This window comes from Toxotes jaculatrix, chromosome 5, assembly GCF_017976425.1.
Source record: "Toxotes jaculatrix isolate fToxJac2 chromosome 5, fToxJac2.pri, whole genome shotgun sequence".
Lineage (NCBI taxonomy): Eukaryota > Metazoa > Chordata > Actinopteri > Toxotidae > Toxotes > Toxotes jaculatrix.
The window spans coordinates 3198914-3222934 of record NC_054398.1 but is presented as its reverse complement, the minus strand read 5'-3'; the positions used below and the strand labels follow the sequence as shown (position 1 = coordinate 3222934).

The 24021-nt window shown below is 41.2% G+C and overlaps 1 protein-coding gene across 2 annotated transcripts in view; it reads right to left on the bottom strand.

Annotated features, from left to right (window-relative positions):
* Positions 1-613: 613 nt before the first annotated feature.
* Positions 614-24021, bottom strand: part of LOC121182562 (polypeptide N-acetylgalactosaminyltransferase 18-like) — a 116132-nt gene continuing 92724 nt past the window's right edge. The window contains exons 7-11 of one of the 2 annotated variants that reach the window (XM_041039142.1): positions 23648-23833; positions 22562-22699; positions 16266-16361; positions 7226-7393; positions 614-1030 (exon numbers count right to left, since the gene is read on the bottom strand). In XM_041039142.1, the coding sequence (XP_040895076.1) occupies positions 884-1030; positions 7226-7393; positions 16266-16361; positions 22562-22699; positions 23648-23833 (735 nt within the window). In that variant the 3' untranslated portion in view covers positions 614-883. The remainder of the gene's footprint in view (positions 1031-7225; positions 7394-16265; positions 16362-22561; positions 22700-23647; positions 23834-24021) is intronic. The other variant, XM_041039143.1, reaches the window with a different exon arrangement.

The window sequence follows — 24021 nt, the reverse complement described above, 5'->3', positions numbered from 1 at the left end:
AGCACGATGGACGGCTCGGCTTCTGATTTAATTAATCACAAAGCACGCTCTGAAACTTCTGTGGGGACAGACTTTCCCTCACAATGTCGGTTTAAATCACTCTGCGGTTATTCTCCATCACACTTTCTCACCTTTTTGTGATCCTGAGGAAAACTACAGCATCTGTCCTGTCTACACTCTGAGTCAAGTGGTGTGTAATAACTCAAAACCTGTCTCCGCAGTGTAATTTGCGTAACAAATCAGCCGGTTATGGATTGTAAAATTGTTCGATTTTTTTTTTCCTGGAATGTGTGCAGTTGCTCACCTTGCATTTCTCGCTCTGCACACAAATATATTGAAACCATGCTCACTCAATTTTCTGTGGTGATTGTGCGATGAGACTGAGGGAGTTCAGGCCCTATCTTAAACTGCAGACAGGGACTCAAAACACATTACAGGCCTGCTCCGGCAATAAGCAGAGTGCTTACATGATTTCATGAGCCTCTCCCCTGGAACAAGTGACTATATTTCTCATTTCGATTGCAGAGTGGGAAGTTTTAAGAGCCCTTCCATCTGTGAGTGTCTTTTCTCAGGTCATTGGTATAAAATGGTTATTAGGTTACTGATGTTCCATGTCTGATTGAAGCACATATATTCTGTGCAGATTCCCATTAAAAAATAGGTCCGGTATCCAAGCTCATTCTTTGGACACTTAGTTCACTGCTTAGGTCAGCATGTTAGTCCGTTTTAACATGCACCAGAACTCCGTGACAGTCGATTTCAGATCTGGGTCAGTTTGGTTTTTCAATTTGAAGGGGGGGAGTCGCTTGCTTTAACCTCCTCGTTTACTAAATTAGTCCATGACAACAAAGGTTTTCCAGCAGCCGAGCGGTGTTCACTGCGTTCACTGTGGCAGGACAGTAAGTACGTTAGTGATGGTCCATTTCTGACCGGTGCAGTCCTGAATGACCAGCTGGAAACTGAACTCTGACTGTTTGCTCTCCACCAGCTCCAGACAACGCTGAGACTCTGTGTTCTGGATGGATCCGCCCTAAAGGACAAGAGAAAGGCAGAGAAAGTGAGCGACACAGTATCCAAACAATAACGATCAACAAGGTTTACTGATATGCTGCTGCACTCTGTGCTGTGCTTCCTCCGCTGAATCCATTTTCTGATACTGAGATACCTTTGAGTGCCTTATTAAACTTGTACACCGATCGGGCACAGCACTGAATCCACCTACCTGTTTTAATGCTGTGGCTGATCGGTGAAGGTCCTTAGTTATATGGAAAGAACAGTAACATGTTTTATGTTTATGAGCCTGAGGCCCTGGAAGAGAGGAGACTAAAGCTATTTGTGTCAAACTCGCTGTGTGCTTTAGGACGGCCGCTTTGTTTTAAAATCAATACGCTTTACATCTCCCCCAATAACACACACACACACAGACACACACAGAGGAATGACCAGAGAGGTTTAGTATTTCTAAGCACGCTGAACTGTGCTGCTTACTCTGCATTCCGTATGAAAGTGGTTGACTGCGCTACCTGTACTGTGTACAACAGTAACATAGTCACGTTCTCCTTGAGGCTTTCAGCTCACTGAAAATATATCGATTCTCTCTGTTTGCTTGTCCGAGTGCACAGCTGCCTCTGCGCAGAGCGGTTCGTCCACGTATTGGCTGTGTAGGAGTGATCACCGCGCACACTCACACATACAGCACGTGCACTCACCGAGCACTTTGTCAGGAACACTAAGGTGAGCTGTTATGCATCTCCACTGGGTGTTGTGTCTCTTCTGCTGGTGGGGCTGCTGGATAGTTTCCTCCCTTTGCTCTCAAACAGCCTCAGTTCTTTGATTCCACAGGATGTTGGAAACTTTCCTCTGAGATTCTGCTTCATATTGACACAACTGCATCACATCAGACCAGGCTACGTTGTTCCAGTCTTCATCTGTCCAGTGTCGGTGAGTCTGTGTCCACTGCAGCCTCGGGTCTCTGTTCTTGGCTGACAGGACTGGAACCTGACGTGGTCTCTGCTGTTGTAGTCCATCCATCTCAAGGTTGGACGTGTTGTTCATCCTGAGAAGCTTCTCTGTTCACCACAGTTGTACAGAGTGGTTATCTGAGTTAGCGTAGCCTTTCTGTCAGCTCCAACCGGTCTGACCTTTGACCTCTCTCATCATGGTTCTTGTTTTTCACAGTTAAACTCTAGAGACTGTTGTGTGTGAAACAGTTTCAGAAACACTCAGACCAGCCCGTCTGACATCAACAATCATGCCACAGATATTTGATGTGAACATTAACTGAAGCTCCTGACCTGTATCTGCAGGGTTTTATACACTGTACTGCTGCCACGTTGTTGGCTCATTGGATAACAGCATGAATAAGCAGGTGTAAAGGTGTTCCTAATAAAGTGCTCAGAGAGTGTGTACACATACATGATCACACCCACACACACAGTCACAGAGAGAGAGAGATTCACATGTTGTATTTACATCAGTTAACCTCTGCTGACACTGATCCCAGGCTAATCAGTGAAATACCAAGCTGTGTTAGTTATATCCCATCTGATTTTCTAATGATTGACCAGGTGAACCCCTTTTACAGAGGTTAAGTCTTTATCAAAAGCACTTTCATGTGAGGCAGGTAGAATATGATGCCTCTCAAAATCCAATCCGCGACTTTATCTTATCTTAATTATCTTTTCAGAGAAGGACGAACGACCCTCTTCAACAAGAAACTGAAAAGGTCCATCTAATTAGAGTCTGAAATTGCCTGTTTATCATCCTTAAATATTGTTGTGGTCTGTTGCGTATTTGTTGATGATTGCAGTATTTACATCTTTATATTCTACACCTTCTCCTCATCTGTGTCTGGGGAAAAAATACTCGGTCAGACTCTGTGTTAGCTAACGGAGTTTCTAAAACACTATCAGGCAAATGATTTTGTTGCAGACGTTACTGACCATGGGGCTTTTTGTCACCCGTGTCAGGTGATATATACTCGGAGGTTTCCTGGTTGTAAAACAGATTCAGCAGTCAGTGTGTTAAATCCTGAACACACTATGTTTTATATGAACTCCAACAACATAAAACCATTAGTCATGTGAGACCAGACCATGAAGCTCCTCTAATCAATAATTTAAGTGTAGAAGTCTGTGTTCTATCTCCTGGTAGAACACACACACACACACACACACACATTTTCATTCTCACAACCCTTTACGCACATACATATAGACATTTGCACAAATAGTATATACACACAGACAGATATTTGACATTTGTCCAGCGCCTTGTCCTCAATTCAGCAGTGAGCCCGCCTGTCAGTCTGCAGAGCACAGAGTTGGACCGCACTATTGATTCCCTGCTATTAAAGCAGGAGCACTAGTTAATCAGTCGGTCAGACAGCCAGTCAGCCAGAAAGGCATCAGACAGCCAGTCAGCCGGTTGGCTGGCAAGCTAGACAATCTGTCAGCCAGATGCTCAGTCATCATGTCACTCACCTGAAAGGATGTGGTGAGTAAGAGCACTGCATGAAGACAAAGAACTTAAAACACCGGAGCACCAAGCATGAATATATCCAGTGTAGATACACGGTTCGGCCACAGCATTAAACACTGGCTTTATTTTAGCCGGTCCCTTAAAATACGCCCGTATCGACCCTGGTACCAATCCTTAGGATCAGCCCGGGACATCTCTGAATATGTTCTGTGTTTCCAGCTCGTTTCGTTGGCCCCAAGTGGTTAGAAAAATCAGTTAATGCACCTTTCACATAACATCAACACTTCGAAGGCTAGGAATACTTCAAACGCCAGACTTACTCTGGTAGTTCTGTCTCAAATGCTGGCGGCACTCAGTACGCTCTACATAAATGTGATCCATGATATGAGTCTGTCTCTTTTCACTGATGCCAGATAATATCAGCTAATCACCATCATCCTGGATGGCAGCGGTGCATTGTTGACAACAGAGCTATTGTAACGTGTTGTTTTGAATCACCTCATCTCCTCTAAGCTCTGCCTTAAGCGGCTGTCTCCACACCTTAATGGCTGTACATCCCACTGGGTATATTCCTGGCCCCTGGGACTACATGTAATCATTGTTCCCCACCTGGCTGCCGTAAATATTCCCCTCTGTAAGGTTTTTATTTAAAATTTTAAAGATGACACGTATTAATACACCTGTTAGGTACGTACTCCCTGTGCAGTGTTCAGCTGCTCTGGGGGGAAAACAGTCCTGCTTACAGAAGGTAAATGGCAAAACTCTGAGAAATCAGGAGGTTGGAAATATGAGGTTTATTCTGCAGCGAGTGCAGTTCTAAGATTTGACGAAGCAGCTGTCAAACCAGTTATGTACTTTCTAAATATTTAAACTCAAAACGCTGTTTATTTCATATCGCACCACACAAGCAGAGGGTAATATTTGCAGTCCAGACACAAACCATTCCTGCTTAGGAGGCTCTGTGGGTGGGTCTGCTGCTGGTGATACACCCTGACTTTTCTCTTGTATTCTGTAGTGAATCTAATAAACATCGGTAATGTGCTCACCGTTTGCAAAACAACACCTTTTATAGGGCTAACTTAAGGTAAGGTTGTACATAAAGGCACACCATCAAAATAAAGAGCTGATGTAAGAAAACCCAACTTTATCGTAAAACCTTACTTGCTATACAAGACAATACTACCTGCTGTCGGGCAGATTTTTGTGAGGCAAATTTTTCTTTCTTTCCTTCTTTCTTTCACTCTCTCCCTCTCTCTCTTTCTCGCCGTGGATGGCTGTTCCCTCAGGGTCAAGCTCAGTTCAGTATTGTAAAAGATCTGCTTATCAATAATTCACAAATACTGACTGCCCACTTCACATGAAAGGCTGCCTCGCTCTGTCTTTCCTCTTGTTCGCTTCACTTCTCTCCATCCCTGCCTCGCTCTGAAAACTCTTCCTCTCTCTCTCCACTCCTTCCTCTTCTTCTCTCACCCTGACTTTCTCTAGCTCTCATCTCTTTCTTCCTTCTGCCTGCATTTCTACAGCCTTTTGTCTTTGTCTACTTTTAATCTACCTGTATGTTTCTTCTTCTTCCCGCCCTCTGCTTCCTCTGTGCCTCATCTCCATCTGATTACTTCTAAGCAGGGAAGACCTCTGATGTTTGCTCCTCAGCCCACACTCTTCACCACTCTTCCTACACGAATACCCTCAGTGTTAAAGATCATAAATGCATAAACAGAAAACTCAAACACAGATGTATGATGTTTGTAAGTCAGTAAGAGATCTCTGTAAAAAAAGATTGGAATCTGTTTTTTTTTTCTTTATAGATCCACATAATTGATTCAGTGTTTGGATAATTTCAGTTAGCTGGCCAGCTAACAGTGGTGCCTGGTTAGCAGCTGTAGGATAATAATGTCAGCAGCCCTCTGGGCACAGTCTCTACATTTCTGCTGCAATTGTTGTCATTCTTACAACTATTTCTGTGCCATTAAATTAAAACTGAAGTCATCCTCTAAATTAAATTAGCATTAGCTAGCCCCTGCATTAAGTCAATGCAGGGGCTAATCTGCATTAGCGTACCCAGTTCAAGGCCAGTTACAGGGCTGGTCACAGCACCATAACGCCAGCAAACCCACATTGAATTATCAGCAATTCTGCAGTTCGCCTCTCTATTTTAGCTCACTGTTTTGGTTCAGACGACACTAAATTACCATTAACATCGTCCAGTTTATAGTGTAAAAGCTCTAAAAACCCAAATATACTACCTGTTGGTGCCAAATACCAGATAGTTTGCAAATTAGTTAACAAGTAAATTGAAAAATAACATTAGCATTTAGCAGCTAAAGAACAGAGAGAGTATTAGATTGGACATTCATCAGGTGGAAATAAAAACATGACTGATAGTTTTGGTTTTCAATGTAAAACCTCAGTATTGTATAAATCTTGTATTTGGAGGATATCATCAGGCTGTAACTGCTCATTACTTTATAATGAAGTGGAGACATTCATATACCCACAGGCTTTTTACACTTCTGCAAATTTTAATTAGCTTTTACTAGAAGGTTTATGAAATGTAATGGTTTAAATACAATTTTATAAAGTAATGGATGGAGGAACAGTATATAATGGGATCAATCACATCTGCCCAACATCTCATCTAACGTTTATAAGGTAATTTGGTTTATCACTTGTACTTGGTGCAGACTGTGCTGATGGACAGAAAGAGAAGAAACAACAGTACAGCACGAGCCAGGGTTCTTATGCTGCTGTGTTGTATGCACACTCTATTGACGCAGAATAATCATGCTTCACTTTACTTTTTAACTTTTTTTTTCTTTCAACAATAGGGATTAGGTTTGACCTGAGAAATGCGATCAAATGTTGAACTTACTGTTTTTTACTTCACTTTGCCTTCCCTCTTGAATCTTTCAAACATCTAACATTTCATTTGCTCTGTTAGAAGAAGCCGGCTGTTTAATCTCAGGCCTTATTTGACTCCTCTACCAAACTTTTCATGAAGAAATAAGAGTTTTTTTTGTGAGATGTGCCTAATGGATTTCATGTCTTTGACTTCTGACATGAGTTAGATGAGAGATTTCTGACTCTGGCTGATGCTAATTAGAGACAGATTCCCCTGCCAGTTTGTCCAGTAGCTACAGATACTGAGGAAACTGGAAAGCTGTTTATGGTGAGGTGTTGTTCTCTCAGGGAGAGGAAGGACTTAAATAAGCTTCTTATTCAATCTGATGTCTGGGACAAAAAGAGCACGCACACACCAGAGATGCCAGAGGCATGAATACAGTAGTGTCTTCTTTATACTAATTATCCAACTCCCTCTACTTATCTGTCACATTTTAAGACAACATTAAAAGTGTGAAGATTAAAAATGAGACAGAGGGTTGTTAAAAGTCAGAAACTGTGGATGTGTGAAAGCTCATTATCCAGCCGAAGTAGATATGCTTTTAAAACGCCTATCGCATAAAATAATAGAAGAATGATCCATGCTTTTAAAAAAAACAGAAGAGGTGCTTCTTACAGTCAGAAGTAAAGTGGACAGGAAGAGGCATGAATCCCTCTCAATTATTTAAAATAGCTCGCTAAAATCATGGAGCTTAAGTCCAGCAGACAAGAAACAGCAGAAGGTTTCAGCTGCATACAGAATACCAATTAAGAAAGCAATGAGATAAAAGGCTGCATACGTCTAAACATGGACACAGCTGGTGTTTGTGTGTCTCGTGAATTGAGTGCCTGGCCGAGCGTGGTTTACCTGAGCAAACGTCCATGTGAGCTTCATGTGCTTGGTAGCTGCGTAGCTGCACTCCAGAAGCCTGGGTCTGCTGTTCACATCCACCAGACACTTGTTATCATCGTCGTCGATTGTCGGACTCAGCACTCCCAGGTGGAGCTGCTGGGAGCTGGTGTAGTACACGTTCTGCTGGGAAACAGAGACAGGGACTCAGGACAGAGGACTTTTCACACAGGTTTAATGACGGACTTTGAGTACCTCCTTTCAGCTTCAGTAACCACGTATCCCCCTTAGCTGTAGAATACCATCATTACGTGATGATAGTGGGTCTGCTCTTGTCATCTCCTTCAGTGTGCATTGTTCAATTCACAAAATCAAGGTGTGTTTTTGTGAGAATTTCTTAACAGAGCAGCTGTAATTTTAATCTCCCACATAGTGTTATTTTTATGCAAATGAGTTTCATCAACATCAAACAATAAAAAGGAGAACTGATTTCTGGGTAATATGCTCACTGTATTATATGCTTGATCTTAGAATCGCTGTAGATGCACCATTATCATGTACCTCAGTCCACTTTGTCCCATGTTCTCCTTGCAGTTGGACCTCTTCACCTATACTTTATACAGTGATTTTTTTCATTTTCCATCCATATATTTTTTTTCTAAGCTTGTAATTTGAAACATTTATAATCATAATTTGTAATATGCACTTTCCTTTTATTCTATACTGTATGCGTTGATGTTCTCCCAGTGATCTGTGGTCTATATTCAGAGTGCGTTCGATCATTAGGATGTTTTACTGAATTTTGAGTGTGTTTTCTTTCACCTCACCTGAAAAAAATTTGCCATGTCTCAAAAAAACATTCTCACTTTTAATCTTGCGAGAAATAAACAGGCCACCTGTAACTGATCTAATTAAAAAGAAAAACAGAAGGCAAGAAGAAAAGGAGGAGGAAATATTCAGTGGCAGGAGATGAAGGAGGGAGAGAGAGGTCAGGGATGCAAAAGTAGATCCTGACTAAATATTAGCTGAAGAAATTTTGCATACCTGAAAAAAAACAACAAAAAAACAAAGGTAATGAATGCAAATGTTGGCCCAGTTTTGAAGCCCGCAGAAACATCCGGCGAGGTGAATCAAACACACATAAGTGGTTTGAAAAATTCAACCATAAAGAGAGACGTGCATTTGCCTGAGTCTGATAGAAAAGACAAAGATGAGACAAAGAATCACAGACAAACCTGACATGAGCAAAGCAAATGAGAAGGATCAAGACCGACATGAAATCAAAACAAGAATAAAAAGTTGAGATCAAGGAGCAACAGAAGAGTAGAAGCACAGAAGCGGCGCTGCTCAGAACAAACGGAAACACTGGCTGTGTGCTCTGACTCCGTGAGCGTGTGATTTTTTCCACAGGAGTGTGTGGAAGCTCTGAGGAGGTAATTGATGAGAGTGATGACCATCTTACAGGAACAGGACATTTCTAGATAGGAGCCATTATCACTCTGTGAAACAGCCACACAGCTTTTAAGCTGCTGTTTAAAAAAAAAAAAAACACCTGGAGACAGACAACACCAGAGACCGATGTATGAATGAGTGTATGAGTGTGCTGAGTATGTGCGACCTGAGTGAGGAATCTGTTTCTCTGTGTATGTGCATGTGAGCTAATACGAGTGATTAAACTTGCATCTGTCAATAGATTGATGCTCAGCTACCAACAGAGGGCTTAATGCTATCTTCTCTGCTGTCACGGCTTCTTAAAACCTCTAATGGAAGGATTAGCATAGTGCTGTGCTAGACGGATAGCAATCTCTCCTGACAGATGTACACATTAGCAAGTGTGGACAGAAGAAAGCCTGTAAGCTCGGCTGATTTTCTGGTGTTTAGTGTCTACCTTCAGCAGATGACATTTCCGTGTGATGTGAGCAAAATCTTTGGGAAGTCAAACAAAAAAAAGTTGCTGTTCAGTGACTTAATCTATGTGATGCATCTTAGACAGAGAGACAGAAGTTGTTCACTGTTGACGTACAGTGCAGAATGGATAATGCTCCATGTTGAGAGGAGCCCTTTATAGTAGGACTGTCAGCAGCAGCTTATATGAACACAACACTCTTGAAGCTGCAGCATTCACTACATTCTGACAAATAATATATTGACAGGTTTGCTATTCATGAAGCTTTCAAAGATTAGCCTTATGGAAAGCATGAAAATTGCACTGGTATTCTGCCTTTTAGATTCTGATATGTGGCTGTTTGGCCTGGTGGTGTTATTCTACAGGTCGGGAGGTCACCAAAACTGTCGCCCCATGGAAAATGGGAGAATCAGTCATTTCAACGGGGGCCCAACAATGTGTGTTTCTGTTCCACAGACAAAGCTCTCTATCAGCCGTAGTAATTATGACTCTGGGAGTCTGGTGGAATGAAATGTTAGATGTGGTCCAGAGGGAGTCCAGTCACATTATTATAGAGTGACACAGTCCACAAAGGGAGGAGGCCGGGGCAGGATGGATGGGTCAACAGAACTTCAGACTTAAACACAGAAGAGAACTGTCTGTTACCAGTATCTAACTGTCAGTCAGTGCTAGTTTCTGTAAACCATGACCACAATCATCGTAGTGATGAACGTCCCCTTACCTTAACAACAAAGCAGTCAGTCATTTTAACCCAGATCATGTTTCCCTAACCTTGAGGGTGGAGTTTTTGACTACTAGTGGCACTAGAGAGCAATGTTTTAAATGTAGGTCCCAATTTTTATACATTTGCATAAAGACCCTCATGCACATGATTTACAACTGGCCAAGTGTTTAGCACAATTTTCTTGATATACAGGTAGTGTTAATGTAGCAAGATATGCAGTGATGTGCAAAGGCAGGAAAGAAAAATACTGCTAACAAGCTAACAAGCCAACAAGCATGTGAAACATTCCAGGTTTCCGAATTTTTCCAAAAAATGTAAAAGACCCAGCAAATATTTTATGAGGAAGGTCATGTATTCAACATTTTTGTTCAGGGACACAAACGGTCCATAATGATGAAAGACACTGAATGTCAAAATACAATTGGCCCCTGAATGGCCCTGAGCTAAAACAGACAGACCTGTTTGTTTGCTACCTGGACGTCATATTGTTCAGTATGACTGTGACTTTGTCCTGAGCGAGGCTCCTGGTGAGCTTATTACTGACAGAAAGGGATGTAATCAGCCAGGCTAATCACTGGTGTTTCCCTCAGCCATCTGCTCTGGTGGCGAAGAGAACACAACACACACACACACACACACGCACACACACGCACGCGCACACACACACACACACACACCAGCTGCAAAGCTGTGTCTGTACATAATGAAAAGATTCATCCATATGAGTGGAGTAGACGGAGGTAGAGGAGGAGAGTTTAAGAGAGAGAGCAGACAATGAAGTTAACTCCAAAAAAGCTGATATTTATAGGCACAGGTAATGAACTGACTAAAAAAAAAAAAAACCTTTCCTGTTTCTACTACTGCACCGCTCACACGCGCTGACAGAGAGAGAGAGCGAGCTCATTACCGTATCGTACCCTGATCAGATCGTTCCCTTTAATAGGCTTACAGACACAACATTTTTGAAAATGGATTACTTCAGCGCAACGACAACCGTAACAACATCTCCATTTTACAACCACCGCCTATTAATGAGCCAAGAAATTAACCAGCGGCCTCTTCTACACTCTATACTGCTGTCACGCCTCGCAATTTTAGTGAAATTTAAAGCTTGTCGGAAATTCACACCTTGGAATAAGTTGCTGTGTAAGCGAAGATGACGTTTGATCCCAAAGGAAGGATGGGAATCTTTTTTCTAACCCACTGATGAATAAACACTGACAAACATGTTCTCACAGATCAATTTTATCAAAGGTTGAAGTTTTAGAAAGTCCAGTAATTGGGTTTCTCTGACACACACACACACACACACACACACACACACGCACACACACACACACACACACACACGCACACACACACACAGAGTGTTTGTCAAAAGTCTGGTAATTGGTTTGAGTTTTCTTTGTGTCAGACTGACTCCCTGGTGATATAACTCTATTTTAAATCATTAATACACTACCAACTTTCCTGAAAATGATAAATCAGTGTCTTCTAAAGTCTTTTTAAAGTGAGAAAAGTCACAGTTGGAAGAAAGCGTTTTCCTTTTCCCACATGGTTGGACCGTGTTTCAAAGTTAAATCTCTGATTAAACTTGTTCTGCTAACTTGGTTTCTCTTTATCAAGGCCTGGCTGTGTTTTATTCCCAGCCTCTTACAAACATCAAGTTCTGCTACAAGATTTCCTGCGGCTTGTTCATTTCTGCCTGAACATACAAGTTCAATATCCTGGTAATTTTTGCTTTGTAGACACCCACGCGTCCACCCACCACACACACACACAGGCGCACCATTGCTCACACTCACACATTTACGACACTATAGTTGTGAGAACTCTTATTCACTACATTTAATCCATAACTCTAAGATTTAACAGCCTTTTAGCAGCACATGCCCTAACCTCAGAGTCCTAAAATGGCCTCATGAAGAAGTGAGGACTCATGAGAGAGTCAAATAGGTCCTCACAAATATAGAAATAAGAGATTCTCATATAAATGCACACACACTCATGCATTCTGCTCTGGTAAATAGCCTCAAAGGTCTAATTTTCAGACTTTATTGATCCAGCCACAAACCAATCTTCTTAGCAAGGCTACACCAATATTGAGGCACAGATCAGATTTCTATTACCTGCTTAGTTTCAACTGGAATTTATCATCATTCTGTCGAATAAATATTGTTTTCCACTCCTCCAGCATTGACCTGAAATTAGCCCCTGACTCACATTAATTTTTGAAACTGCCAAATGTGATATAGAGATGGGCTGTTTTTTTTTTTTTTTATCAAAATGGAAAGAAGTGTGGAATGGCAAACCAACATAAAGTCCAAAATTAATATCATTCAAAAATCAGACACATCTGTAACATTAACTGCAAGAAATGTACTTTGGATCTAAAATCACAGCTTTACTTGTATTTTGGTTCATGTTTCTCATTTTTGGTTTCTAGTTCTTCATTTGCACTTTTTCTTTGTGTTTCTCAGTTTTTCTTACTTTGATCATTATGGTAAATGGACAAATGGTGCAGCGTTGAGGATTTTTATCTGTTGCTCTTCTATTGGTCCAATAAACTGTCAAAATAACTGTTGATGACAGCCGCCACGTTCTGAGCAGTGAAACAGACGGTCCCAGCTTGTTAAAGACCTGATCTTAATCATCACACAATCCTTCCTGTATTTTAAAACACACACACACACACACAGTTTAGCCGATCTCGTTTAATCATTCTGTTGTGAATCAGCTGAATGAGCATAAACAGGCTGTCTGTTTGCAGCTTATTAATGCTAATGTTTACCTCATAATCAAGCAAACCTGAATCTGAAATCAACATAAACACAGCTTATTAACACCACCTGCAGTGCTGAGCTATCAAACGGATTTGGAAAGACCAGAACTCCCATGGTTTCTGTGCATTTACATTTTTATATTTAATGTTGTTTTATTTTCTGCATCATCTCATTGTGTCTTTGTTGAAGATGCCAAAGATCCCACTCGAGGCTCACAGTCCTGAACATTTGACCATAATGAGCAAAGTCTGAAAAAGAATAACCAAGACAAACGGAGAAACACTTAAAAAAAAACACTTTGAAGTACTAAGGAGTCCTTCCCATGAGTCCTTTAAATACATATAATATATGCACTATCAAAATGTCACCTGCAACATAAAACCTTTAGCATTTTGCACCTATGCAGACACATTTGCAGAGTTGTAGACACCAAGTGGCAGATCAGAGCTTAAAAAAACCCCCATGAAAAAACAGAGTCCCTGTCTGTCTAACTTTTAATCACCACCATGACCTTTAGGTTTTCTGTACAGTAAAGCCAACGTGACGTGAACATGACATGAGGTCGATATCTGTGGTCACTTACTGGCATATGTAAAGAAGTGCTTAACTGAACACTTGCCAATGAATTAGCTACAGTGATTTTTCTCTCTCTCACTCTCAGTTTGTTAAGAGTCTCTCTGAGTCCTCTCTCTCTCTGTCTTTCTCCCTATCTCATCCTCCGCTGCATAAGCCTTCCCTCCCTTCATCTGTGTCAAGTGGCTGAAAAGGAAATTGAGCAACGTTATGCATCGATGACATTCAACAGTTCATCAGGTATTCAGAGCCATATCCATTCATTCAGATGGACACACACAGGAACGGAGTGATTCTGTTCAGAAGGAAGGGGACTCGGAGGTAATCTAAAGGAATGGACGAATCAGAATAAAAGAATCTGAAGGGGGAATAAGAAGGACTGGGGGGAATAACATTATAAAAGATACTCCACATGAATAAAGAATAAAGAATGAACAGCAATAAGGCACGATAGAAGACCAGTGGAATATCTGAGTCTTTGATGTTGGCTATGAAATGGCTCCTGCTGTTTTTTGCTCTGCATCCTAAGGCTGTTTATCTCTGATGTCTCCTAAGCATGGCATCTTTTTGGCATTCACCAGTAAGTCCAAGATCAGCCTAATGGTTTTGATGGTTGGAAATAGGTTTGGTATCCTTTATGTGTGGCACTTTGAGTGGGTTTAGTCACTGAGGGCTGAAATGTCATGAGTCTAATGCATGGACTGGACATTTATGTGAGAATGTGTGTGAAAATATCCATAAGCATCAAAGATTATGGATTTATCCATTATATATTAATATTCTTTAATCCGCCTATGATTACCACAGCAGGTACAGGGTAGATAATAACTTCTATTTTATTTTACGTGCGGTTTAATGTATGTATATGCACCTTTGATTCTAAAAGCACAAATATCTGGAGTCTATAAAGTGATTAGGCCCTCTTGCTGATTCTGTACTGTGTAATGATATTCTGCTACTACCTTGATTTATCCCAGCAAAGCTCCCAAATACCCCTGTTATCTTGCAGTTGGTAAATTATGGTTTGCTAGAAGTCATTTTTCTTTTTGGTAAGCTGAAATTCCTCTGAAATAAATATGAGCCAACAAATTATCTGTTCATTTGCTCTGCCTCTAATACCTCAAAATATCTCTATTGCAGCTAGATATCTGTTCACTAACAGACCCTCAGATTTTTCACAAATTAGCATCATATAGGCCAAATGAATAATACTGCATTATTCTGCGTCCCAGAGGAGAGGAATAAAATTGGCCCACAGGCCTCACTTTGGGCAGTGTTGGCTGTGACTGAGAGCAATCTGCTCTGCCAGGGGCTGAATATATTTACCTGCTATCTTCCCGTCCTATGCTCAGTTTGACTGAGCCAAATTCATGTTGTGGATGTGGAAACTTTTCACAAAGTGTCTCTCGAGCTTTGCACCCAATTTAAGCAAAACTAGCACAACTCAGAATTAAGCTTTTTATTGTGACGAGAATAAACTCAAGACCCTTCATGGCGGCTTTGCCCATCTCCATTTCTTGTGTTTAAATAAATAAATAAAGACAGTGAGGGAGATAAAAATGTATTAATACGACTCAATTTCTTTATCAGCACTTGCTGATTATGCTGTCTCCTGGAAAGAGAAAATGTGAAAGGCAAAAAAGACAGGAGAGAGACAGAGAACCGCCAACACAGCTGTTTCAGCAGCTGATGCTGTATTGCTGAGTATGACCCAGATAGAAAGTTGGATGTCTCTGACATCAAGGCACCGGTCAAAGCTATTAACTTTACTGACAATGGAGGCAAGGCTTGGAGTGTCCTCCAGAAAGCTCTTCTAAATACCAGGCTTGGTATGTTGTGGAGTCCGGCTCAGATTATGCAAACCTCTGTATGGCAGACCTTGACATAATGTAGACAGTTAAATATGATTTTTTTTTTTTTTTTAAATTCTGTAAAGCACCAGAGCATTTTAAAGTGGAGAAAAGTGGAAACAGTCACATTCCTTTCCTGTTTACAGTGTTTTTCAGTGCTTCTGTTAAAGGGGCAATAACTGCAGCCTTTACTGCCCCTTAAATTAAATGACCTCGCATCTGGAGTGGGCTGATAGAGTTGTTGATTGGCCTCAGTGGACTCAAGGACTACTTTTACATATTTCAGCTGCAAGGGCTAAGAGTTTCACTCTACAACCATAACAGCACATGGCAAAGTCCCGTTGCACAGCTATACATTGGTTTTTTCTCATTTCCTTTCAGAGCTCTGATTTAATTAACCAGCTTATTCTTTGTGGAAATATGACTCTTTTATTTATTTATTTAGAGCTCCACATTGCTGATGCCTCTAATGTGAAGAGAATCTCCACATTTCCTAAAAACTCCTCTGTTTCATGAACTCAGAACACTGCAGGTTCCTCTTGGCTTGGGAATGTTTAAAGCTGAACTAACCTATATTTTTACATAAACAATGGTCGCTCATAGTAATGAACCCACAGAGAATTATCTCCAGCTATGCAGTTCCTTTTAGCTTTGCATAGCATTTTAGCATCTTGTAGCTCACTGTTTTGGTTTTCTGGCCCATAACGCTGCTCATATCACTATTGCTTCCAGCAGCAGGCAGCCATTTTTCAGCCACAAAGCTCTGATAAGCTCTGATAAACCAGCTGTACTCTACTCTATTTAGCAGTTAAAGAGCCACACTCCCAGACTTCACTAACATTGACAACAAAAACTGAAAATTGTCGTAATATGCTTCCAACTTGTTGTGTTGCTTCCACATGGCCAAAAAAGCAAGCACGCAAACAAACAAACATTAACCCCAATAATTTAATGCAGCGTTAATAATGGTGATCATAATGTCAAAATATATTTGTGGATAGATGTTTAAAACTGGGACAATACAGTGTGTGTATTTGTATTTCTTACAAAGCCTTTTTGTTGTGTAGAGAATAAAGACTTTTCACTCAACCATCGCTGCCATGGTTGCTTTTCTAAACCCCTGACAACCTCTCCTTAGATCTTTCTGAATATTTTTTTTTCCATGTCTTTGAAGAGATACGAACAGAATAGAACAGAACAGAATGAGTGAGAACACACTGACCTGCGGCGTCATACCATGACAGAGATACATGATGGGAATGTTGTCTGTGTCCGGTCCTTGGTCCAAACACAGGTCGTCTCTCAGACTGTTCTTCAACTGAAAAGAGACAGAGAGATTAAAGGATAATTTGAAAATATACATAAACAGAAATCTAGAAATGACAAATTTAAGGAGAGTTTAAGCTTTACATGTGTTGGTAGGTGTGTTTTTTTCATTTTGGACAGAGGCTAGCTGTTTCCACTGCTTCCACTGTTTCACCTGTTTAGCTAAGCTAAGCATATCCTGGCTCCAGGTCTATAATTAATGCACAGATATGCAATTGCTAATGTCAGTTGAGCTAACCGTTTATTAGCCACCATGATAAGCTGCCTTCTGTTGAGAAGTTTGTACAGTGTTTTACTCAGACCACAGCATTTATTACTGAGCTAAAAAAAACAAAAAAACAAAACGTAGTCAGATAGTTGCAGAGTAAATGCTAAATGGACTGCACTGGATTCTTTTTATCTTGACGATTTACAAAGTGCTTTACAATTTCGTCTGTCATTCACCCATACAGACACTCACACACCGATGGGAGCCTCCATACAATGCCTACACATTAGTAGCAACTTTGGTTCAGTGTTTTGGCCGAGGACACCTCGACATGTGGACAGGAGGCGCCGGGGATCACACTGCCAACCCAGAAATTAGTGGACGACTTCCTCTACCACCTGAGCCACTGCCACCCAGAGAAAGGCTCTGAGAGCCAGATGCCCGCTGTCTGCACTCACTAGGCTCAAATCACCTGATTGTGTGATATTTCCCCTCCAGCTTTGAGGTGGACTTCTCAGGAACGATGAGTGACTTTTGCCCTGTGGCCACGGGAGAGGACCTGACAGCTGCTTCTGCATGAACTCCTGACATCTTGATTATTGCTAGCAACATATCCACATTCACATTTTTTAAAATCTTTTTTGTTTTGCTGGCCAGGATTTCACATCCCAATTAAAGACAATTAAAGGGATCCCTCTGGATTCCTACTAAAGAGACAGTAATTGATGTAGTGGTGGCAGGAATAGAGGACAAACCATGAGAGTTGGAGGAAGGTGAGGGGGAGGGAGAGCCGCAGTATCAATAGCTGAGCTTGAGGAATGGAGGAGCGGGGGGATGTGACTTGCAGTTAGTACTTCTTCTTTCTGTCATGTTGGACTGAGGACAGGCTGGATGCTGCAGTGACTCATCATCACCTCTTGAGGTCTAAAGTGGTATTACGAGATGGGACAGGCTGGGGCTAGCTGGTTAGCATGCTAACTTCAATAGATTACAATACAACATGCAACACAATATGTTTTTGACATAAGAACAAAACCGTTATTTCTTCATATTTTGCTGACAATAGTATATGTTGACTGTATATGCACCGTTCAGGCACAACATTCATAGCGGTAACTGGTTTTAACTGGTTTTAATGTTGTGGCTGATTGGTGTATAGGCAGGTCTTTCTGTCTCTCCCTCCCTGCATCTCTCTTCCTCCGCCTATCTATCTTTCCTTCTCTGCCTTTACATTATTAATTACTCCATTATGACAAAGTGGTGCACTACACATCTCTAGCTGAGTGGCTAAAGTGAAGACAAATGGGACCACTGCAGGCTAATTACTGCTGGCCAAGAGAAAGTCATACAAACACTTTAGACTAACCTTCACCTTTTTTTTGGCAGCTACAGAGAAATATTTCAAAAAGGAAAAGCATCTCTCAATTTTTTTTTTTCCACAGGTTACTACTGTAATTTGGCTATATTCCACAGAGAATTATAGACTAATTGGCCAATATATGTAAATCAAAACAAGACAATCAATACATTTCAATAGGGTCATGAAGGCACATTTTAAAGGAAAGTTCTGTTTTATTTAAACTTGGCTCTATTTTCTAAAAGCCTCATCTGCTAATTACCAGATCTCCACAGTTAAATTGGCAAGTAGGTTGTTGGGACATGTAGAACAGCTTCAGCGCTCCTTGACATTGATTCTACAAGTCTCTGGACTCTACCGGGGCGATGAACACCATTCTTGCATCCTTTGGAAGACTTTGGTGTATTGATGATGGTGGAAAGTGTTGTCTAACATGACGGTCCAAAGTCTCTCGTAGGTGTTCAGCTGGGTTGAGATCTGGTGACCGGGAAAGCTTTCACTTCATGTTCATACTCACGATGTTCACACATTGAATATATGAACATGTGCATGTAAACAAAAAGGAATTATTCTAAAAACAAACTTCAGCTTACAAAAACCTTTCCACCCTCACATAAATTATGTATTTGAAAAACAGACAGAGAAGACAGAATAGGAATCTGATTTAGGCACACTGTGGCACACAAGAATATTATATCTGTCTGGTACACAGCAGAGCCTTTTCCATCAATATCTCTGTTTGCAAGTTGTGTCAGGCAGTTTGAAGAGAAGGTCAGATGTCAATAAGAACTGCTTGAGCTGACTGGGATGAGGTCTGTTGTAAAAAAAATGATGATGTGCTGGTTCTCCAGACTACAGTCAGAGTGGAAGAAACTCACTCCACAACCAAAGCATATTTTACTTTTAGGCTAAGACTGACTCATAATCAGAACAAACCAGTTCAAGCCCGTTGGCTCAAATTATATTTGCAGAATGTGAATGACTTAAACTTTAATGGTTTAAATGTGTTACTACCCAATCCTGCTTAGGCTGTAGTGTATTGGAGATTGGTTTCATTTTGGTGATAAAGGTAGCTTGAATGCACAGACACATTCGGACAGCAGCAATGTTGTAGGTGCCTTCGAAATGTTCAGGGTCTGTTCTACTAAAAGTTCAACTCCCTGAATACCACGTTCGACAGCTTTACTTCCCCAGCTTTGTAAACAATCTGTGGCAGCCATCTTAAGCATGCCATTCAAGTGACCTTTAAAAAGAAGTGATTTGAATAGAAATGCCCGTTTATTTATTCAAGGGCTGTAGTCTGAGCCTCGGTCTGCTCCACCATTCCTCATAAACGTTAGCAAAATACAAGCATTAATTTTTAAAGATGATTGAAAATGCTAATTGGCTGCATCTCTGCTGGGTGCAAACTCTACTAAACTGAGTCCCAAAGGTGCAATATTTAGAGTTTATGATGAGTGAACAGGAGGGGAGATCTTCATTTCCTATTAATGTTTTTTACATACAGATTTTTTTCTCCATCTGCAGAACACTTAGTCTCATCCAAGCACCCAATCATGCCCCTTGCTGTTAAGACAGATCACTCACTACATCTCTACTCTGGTTCACTCATTGCGCTTTACCACCTGTCCGTGCTCCTCTGCAGTCACATCGCATACTGTCCTGTGGGGGTTTCTTTATACTTCTTGATCCACAATTGAGGGCCAAGCTGAGCTTTCTATTTCACACCATCTCATGTTGCTGCCACACGTATTACAATGGTTCAATAATCTGATATTTTATTGATCCCCAAGGGGGATTTCTCTTTCCTCTTGCCGCATTTCATAGACAAATCAGACTCTGCTGCTGTACAAAGCAGCAGCCGTGGTGCTGGTAGGAGAGCAGGGTCTTGCTCAAGGGTACAACAGCAAGGTGAATGCTTGTTGAAATAAAGGCTTGAACCTCAGACCTTCAGTTAAAGGACACTGCTGTCCCAAGACATCCAGAGCTGTGGCTACCACATCTCCTGCAAAAAATGAGAACCACATGGTGGTGGTAGCGGAAAAGTCAGGCCATCACCAAAGTCATTACGATTCATCCCATTGGAAACATGAATTTGTCTACCAAATTTTGTGCCAATTCATGTAGTAAATGTCTGAAGGATTTATCCTCTGGGGACCATGACTAGGGGGGAGGTAACAGTGGGGAGACTTGTCATGACTTTAGTAATTCTAAAATAAATGTTAGCTAAGGGCCTGTAACCATCAAGCAATCCTGATGTCAAACTGGTGAGACAGTTCAAGTTTCTGATACCGTGAGAAAGCGTTTCACTTAAAACAGCTTGACAGATCTTATCGAAATATGTCTTTTTTTGTTCAATATGTGCCGTGAGCAGCGCATTTCTCCAGCTTTTGTTTTATATTAAATAAGATATGGGTGTATAAACAGCATCCACAGATGGTATCACACCAGAACACTTGTTGTACTCTCCCATCTCCTGTGAGAGTTTGTTTTTGTCAAATATGTAAACTTCATATCTACATCTCTCAGATGTCACGGTGGCAATGCTTTCATCTCACGCTCTCAAAGCCGAGCCCCCACACACATGCTTAGCGGTGTCAACAAATAACTCCATCCGGCTTGCGCTGTGATTGAAGTGTTTATCGAACAACAAACACAAGAGGTGGAACGGAGGCTGTTTTCAGAGCTACAGACTCATTTGCTGCTGCTAATGTCTGAGCAGAGCCATACCAGCCTTTTTTCCCTCCATTAGTTCATAACTTTTTTGGTCTTTTCTTCAGCGACAGACTTGAAGTCATGCAGAGAGTCAGTAAGGCTGAAAGAATGAGACCTTTTCAACATGAAGGAAGCGGGTTCTGTGTGATGATTATTTTCACACTGCAGTCAAGCTCACATAAGACAGATGACTCAAACTGTATCTGCACTCAGGTTGTGTTTAAAAGGTTAAAATGAGATCCCAATCAAAAATGAAATTATTAAAATTATCAGTGAGTGGACTCAGCCGAGAAGTAGTCATTTTTCTTCCTCTATCAGCAGGAGCAGTCGGAGCGGGGGGATAATTCTGCTCAGGTTTCAACAGATTACTGTCATTTTTCAATTATGCAAAATCCTCCCACAGCTGTTAGCTGATGAGAGGAATAGCCATGCAGAAATTAAAGTGGCGTAAAAAGGTTCACCCTTTCAGTATCCCGCTGCTGCAATCTAAAGTGAGCTCTTACAACAGAGAAGTATATATCACATGTTGTGTGTGTAATTAGACACAGCATTAATGGAAAAGTTAAAATTATACAACTTGAAATACTTGGAAAAGTTGAGTCATGACGAGGTGCTTATGGTGTTTCAGTGCTATTTCAGTGCTTATGACACAACTATAACTGGGAATTTTGTTTGGAAGAAGGCATTCCCCTAATGCCTTCTTGTCGCATTAACTTGGCTGCAGCCTGAGTGAAAAAAACATTAAAAACTGAACACTAAAAAAACACGTAATTAGCCTCAGCATTGAAGGAAAAGTTAAAGTTCTTGCTTGAAAATGCCGAAAAAGTTGAGTTTTAAAGGAAATGTGCGTTCATGAGGTGGTGTTTACGCTGTTTCAGTGCTCGGGACATAACAATAACCAGATAAGTTTTGGTTTGTTTGCATACAGCTCACTTTTTGGAGGGGAAATCAGTGTAAAATTATCACTTGACTGCAGCCCTCCTCAGCTCTCTGGAGCGTTTCGCTGTCTTTTAGCTTATGGCTTTGGTTTTACAGCCCACAACTTCACTCTTTTGGTTCACTCTCACTCCTCACCTCAGGGTCTTTTCCAGGCCACAGCAGGCAGCTGGTTTCAGTGGAAAAAGCCCAGATAAACTAACCAGCACCAGACAGGAGACCTGCAAAGTTAGCGACTTGTGATGCATTTAGTATTGAAAGTTATTTAGGGGCTGGCAGAGACCAAAACAGAACCAAAAGGATTAGGTGACCTCAAATATGATATAAATAAATGCTGCACTGTGTCTGCAGGACAACAGTTATAGGCAACAGTTTGCTAACAGATTCCCCATAAGAACTTTATAAGGCAATGATATGTTTGTATTGTGTTTCCAGCTCGTTCTGCCCCCAAGTGGTCAATTAAAAAGACAATATGACGGTAAAACACAACACTTTTGTTCTTTATCTAAATAGGAGCACCTTAACTGTGGGAGCAGACCATTAAGAGTCTTTATAATTATCGTTGCCTTTTGCCTGAATTGTGACAAGAGAAAAAAACACATGAAAATATGTTCACACGTTTTCATAATTGCTTGCCAGGAAGCTGCCAGAACAAAGGCATATTAATTTTTGATAAAGCTAAAGGAGTGTCTTGCTTCTATTTCACAGTGAATCAAAATATGCCTGAATACTTTATGCTCTGCTTTGAGGTGTTTCTGTGTGTGTAACATCCAGTGGGGACTGAGCGAGGAAGTATACGGATGTAGCGTGTCTCAGACTGTGGAGTGGGATCCAGACTTCATACTGGATGAATGGCAATGTACTGTAATTAATAAGGAGGTCGTATTTCAAGATAGTGACAAATTGATTTACTTAAATTAAGGTTGCAGACTGAAAATGTTTGGAACCCAGAGAACTGGGTAAAAGTTAAACTCACCACTCCATAAGCGACTGTATTGCTGTAGGATCGGAGCTCGGGGTAGATGTTGGAGAGGAACCAGCTGAACGGTCGACAGTTGAGTCTGGATCGCAGGGCCTTTCTCTCAGAAATGTCCCCAATGTCTATTCCTGAGTTCTAGAGAAGGAAATGAACACAAACACATCTGAGTTTACTTTGTGGGTATTTCACAGAAAACCTAGAGCAAAACAATAAATAACTTCCTAAACTCCAATGTTGCAAGAAATCAAAAATAACAAGTGCAGAACTCAGGGCCTCGGGGTCCTTTCAAGCACTACTGCATCCTTAGGATGACAATACAAGAAAAAGAAATAATAACTGAGCAGGAAGACAGCAAGAAATGTTTAAAGAGCAGTCACAGAAAGAAAGAACTATATGTCATTCAATGAAGAGAGGCAGGACTGAGGAAGTTTCCAATCTACAATGAAAAAAAAAAAGAGTTATATGAGGAGGCAGTACAAGAAAATATCTACAGCAAAGAAGGATTTCAGGTGATGTGAAGCAACATCAGTCACTAAAAGCTGTTGGCTGAACAAAGGATGAATTGACTGAACGAAACAAATTTTTAGGGGCTAATATGTGGCCAGTATGGCAACCCCAGTGTTGGCATCACAGGAGACTCTGTGTGGATAGTGCTATACCTAACCTCCCCAGGGATACGCCCCTGGGACCCTGAGACTGAAGGACCACAAGCAACATCTGGACTGAACCAGTTTTCACCAGGATTTATTTGTTAATACAAAAACTTTTATTTGTTAAGACAAAAAAAAAAAGAAAAATCTACATATATTCACTTTAAGCTTCCATTGGATGGTCTGGAAACCCTTAATAACTGAAATGTACCCACACTAAAACAATCTTTATCAGGTGTATTCAAACCTTATTTATGCACAACTGATTTCCATTGACCTCCATGATGGCAGTAGTCATGGTTGCTAGGAGATCTGTGACACAGATTCTGAGCACAAATAAACATGTGCACAATTATGCCCACACGCACCCTCCCACGCACAGAATAAGCACCGCATCAAACTCCCGACACACACGTTTGTTCTTTCTGTTCACCTGCAGTGGAACATTCCAGGCCATGTAGACGTGGCTCTTGTACTGGTCCATCCAGACCTCAGCCGCCCTCAGAGCATTACGGCGCACATGGACCGTCAGGTTCTCTGTGTAGGGCTTGTGGGCACGCTCAATGTGGGCGATCCTCGAGCAGGGCAGGACCTCCACGCTGCCGCCACACTGCCACACCTTTTAACACACACACACAGATATGCACAAATGTTAGTAACTGCAGGGAGGTAAAGGTATGGATATTTTCAGTCGTTGTCAGGTACATGCCAGTTAATCCTGTATTCTCTAAATGGGGGATTAAATCTCTACTGCGACTGAGCCTGCTTGATGGAATTAATATGAATAAAAAGGTATCAGAGGAGCAC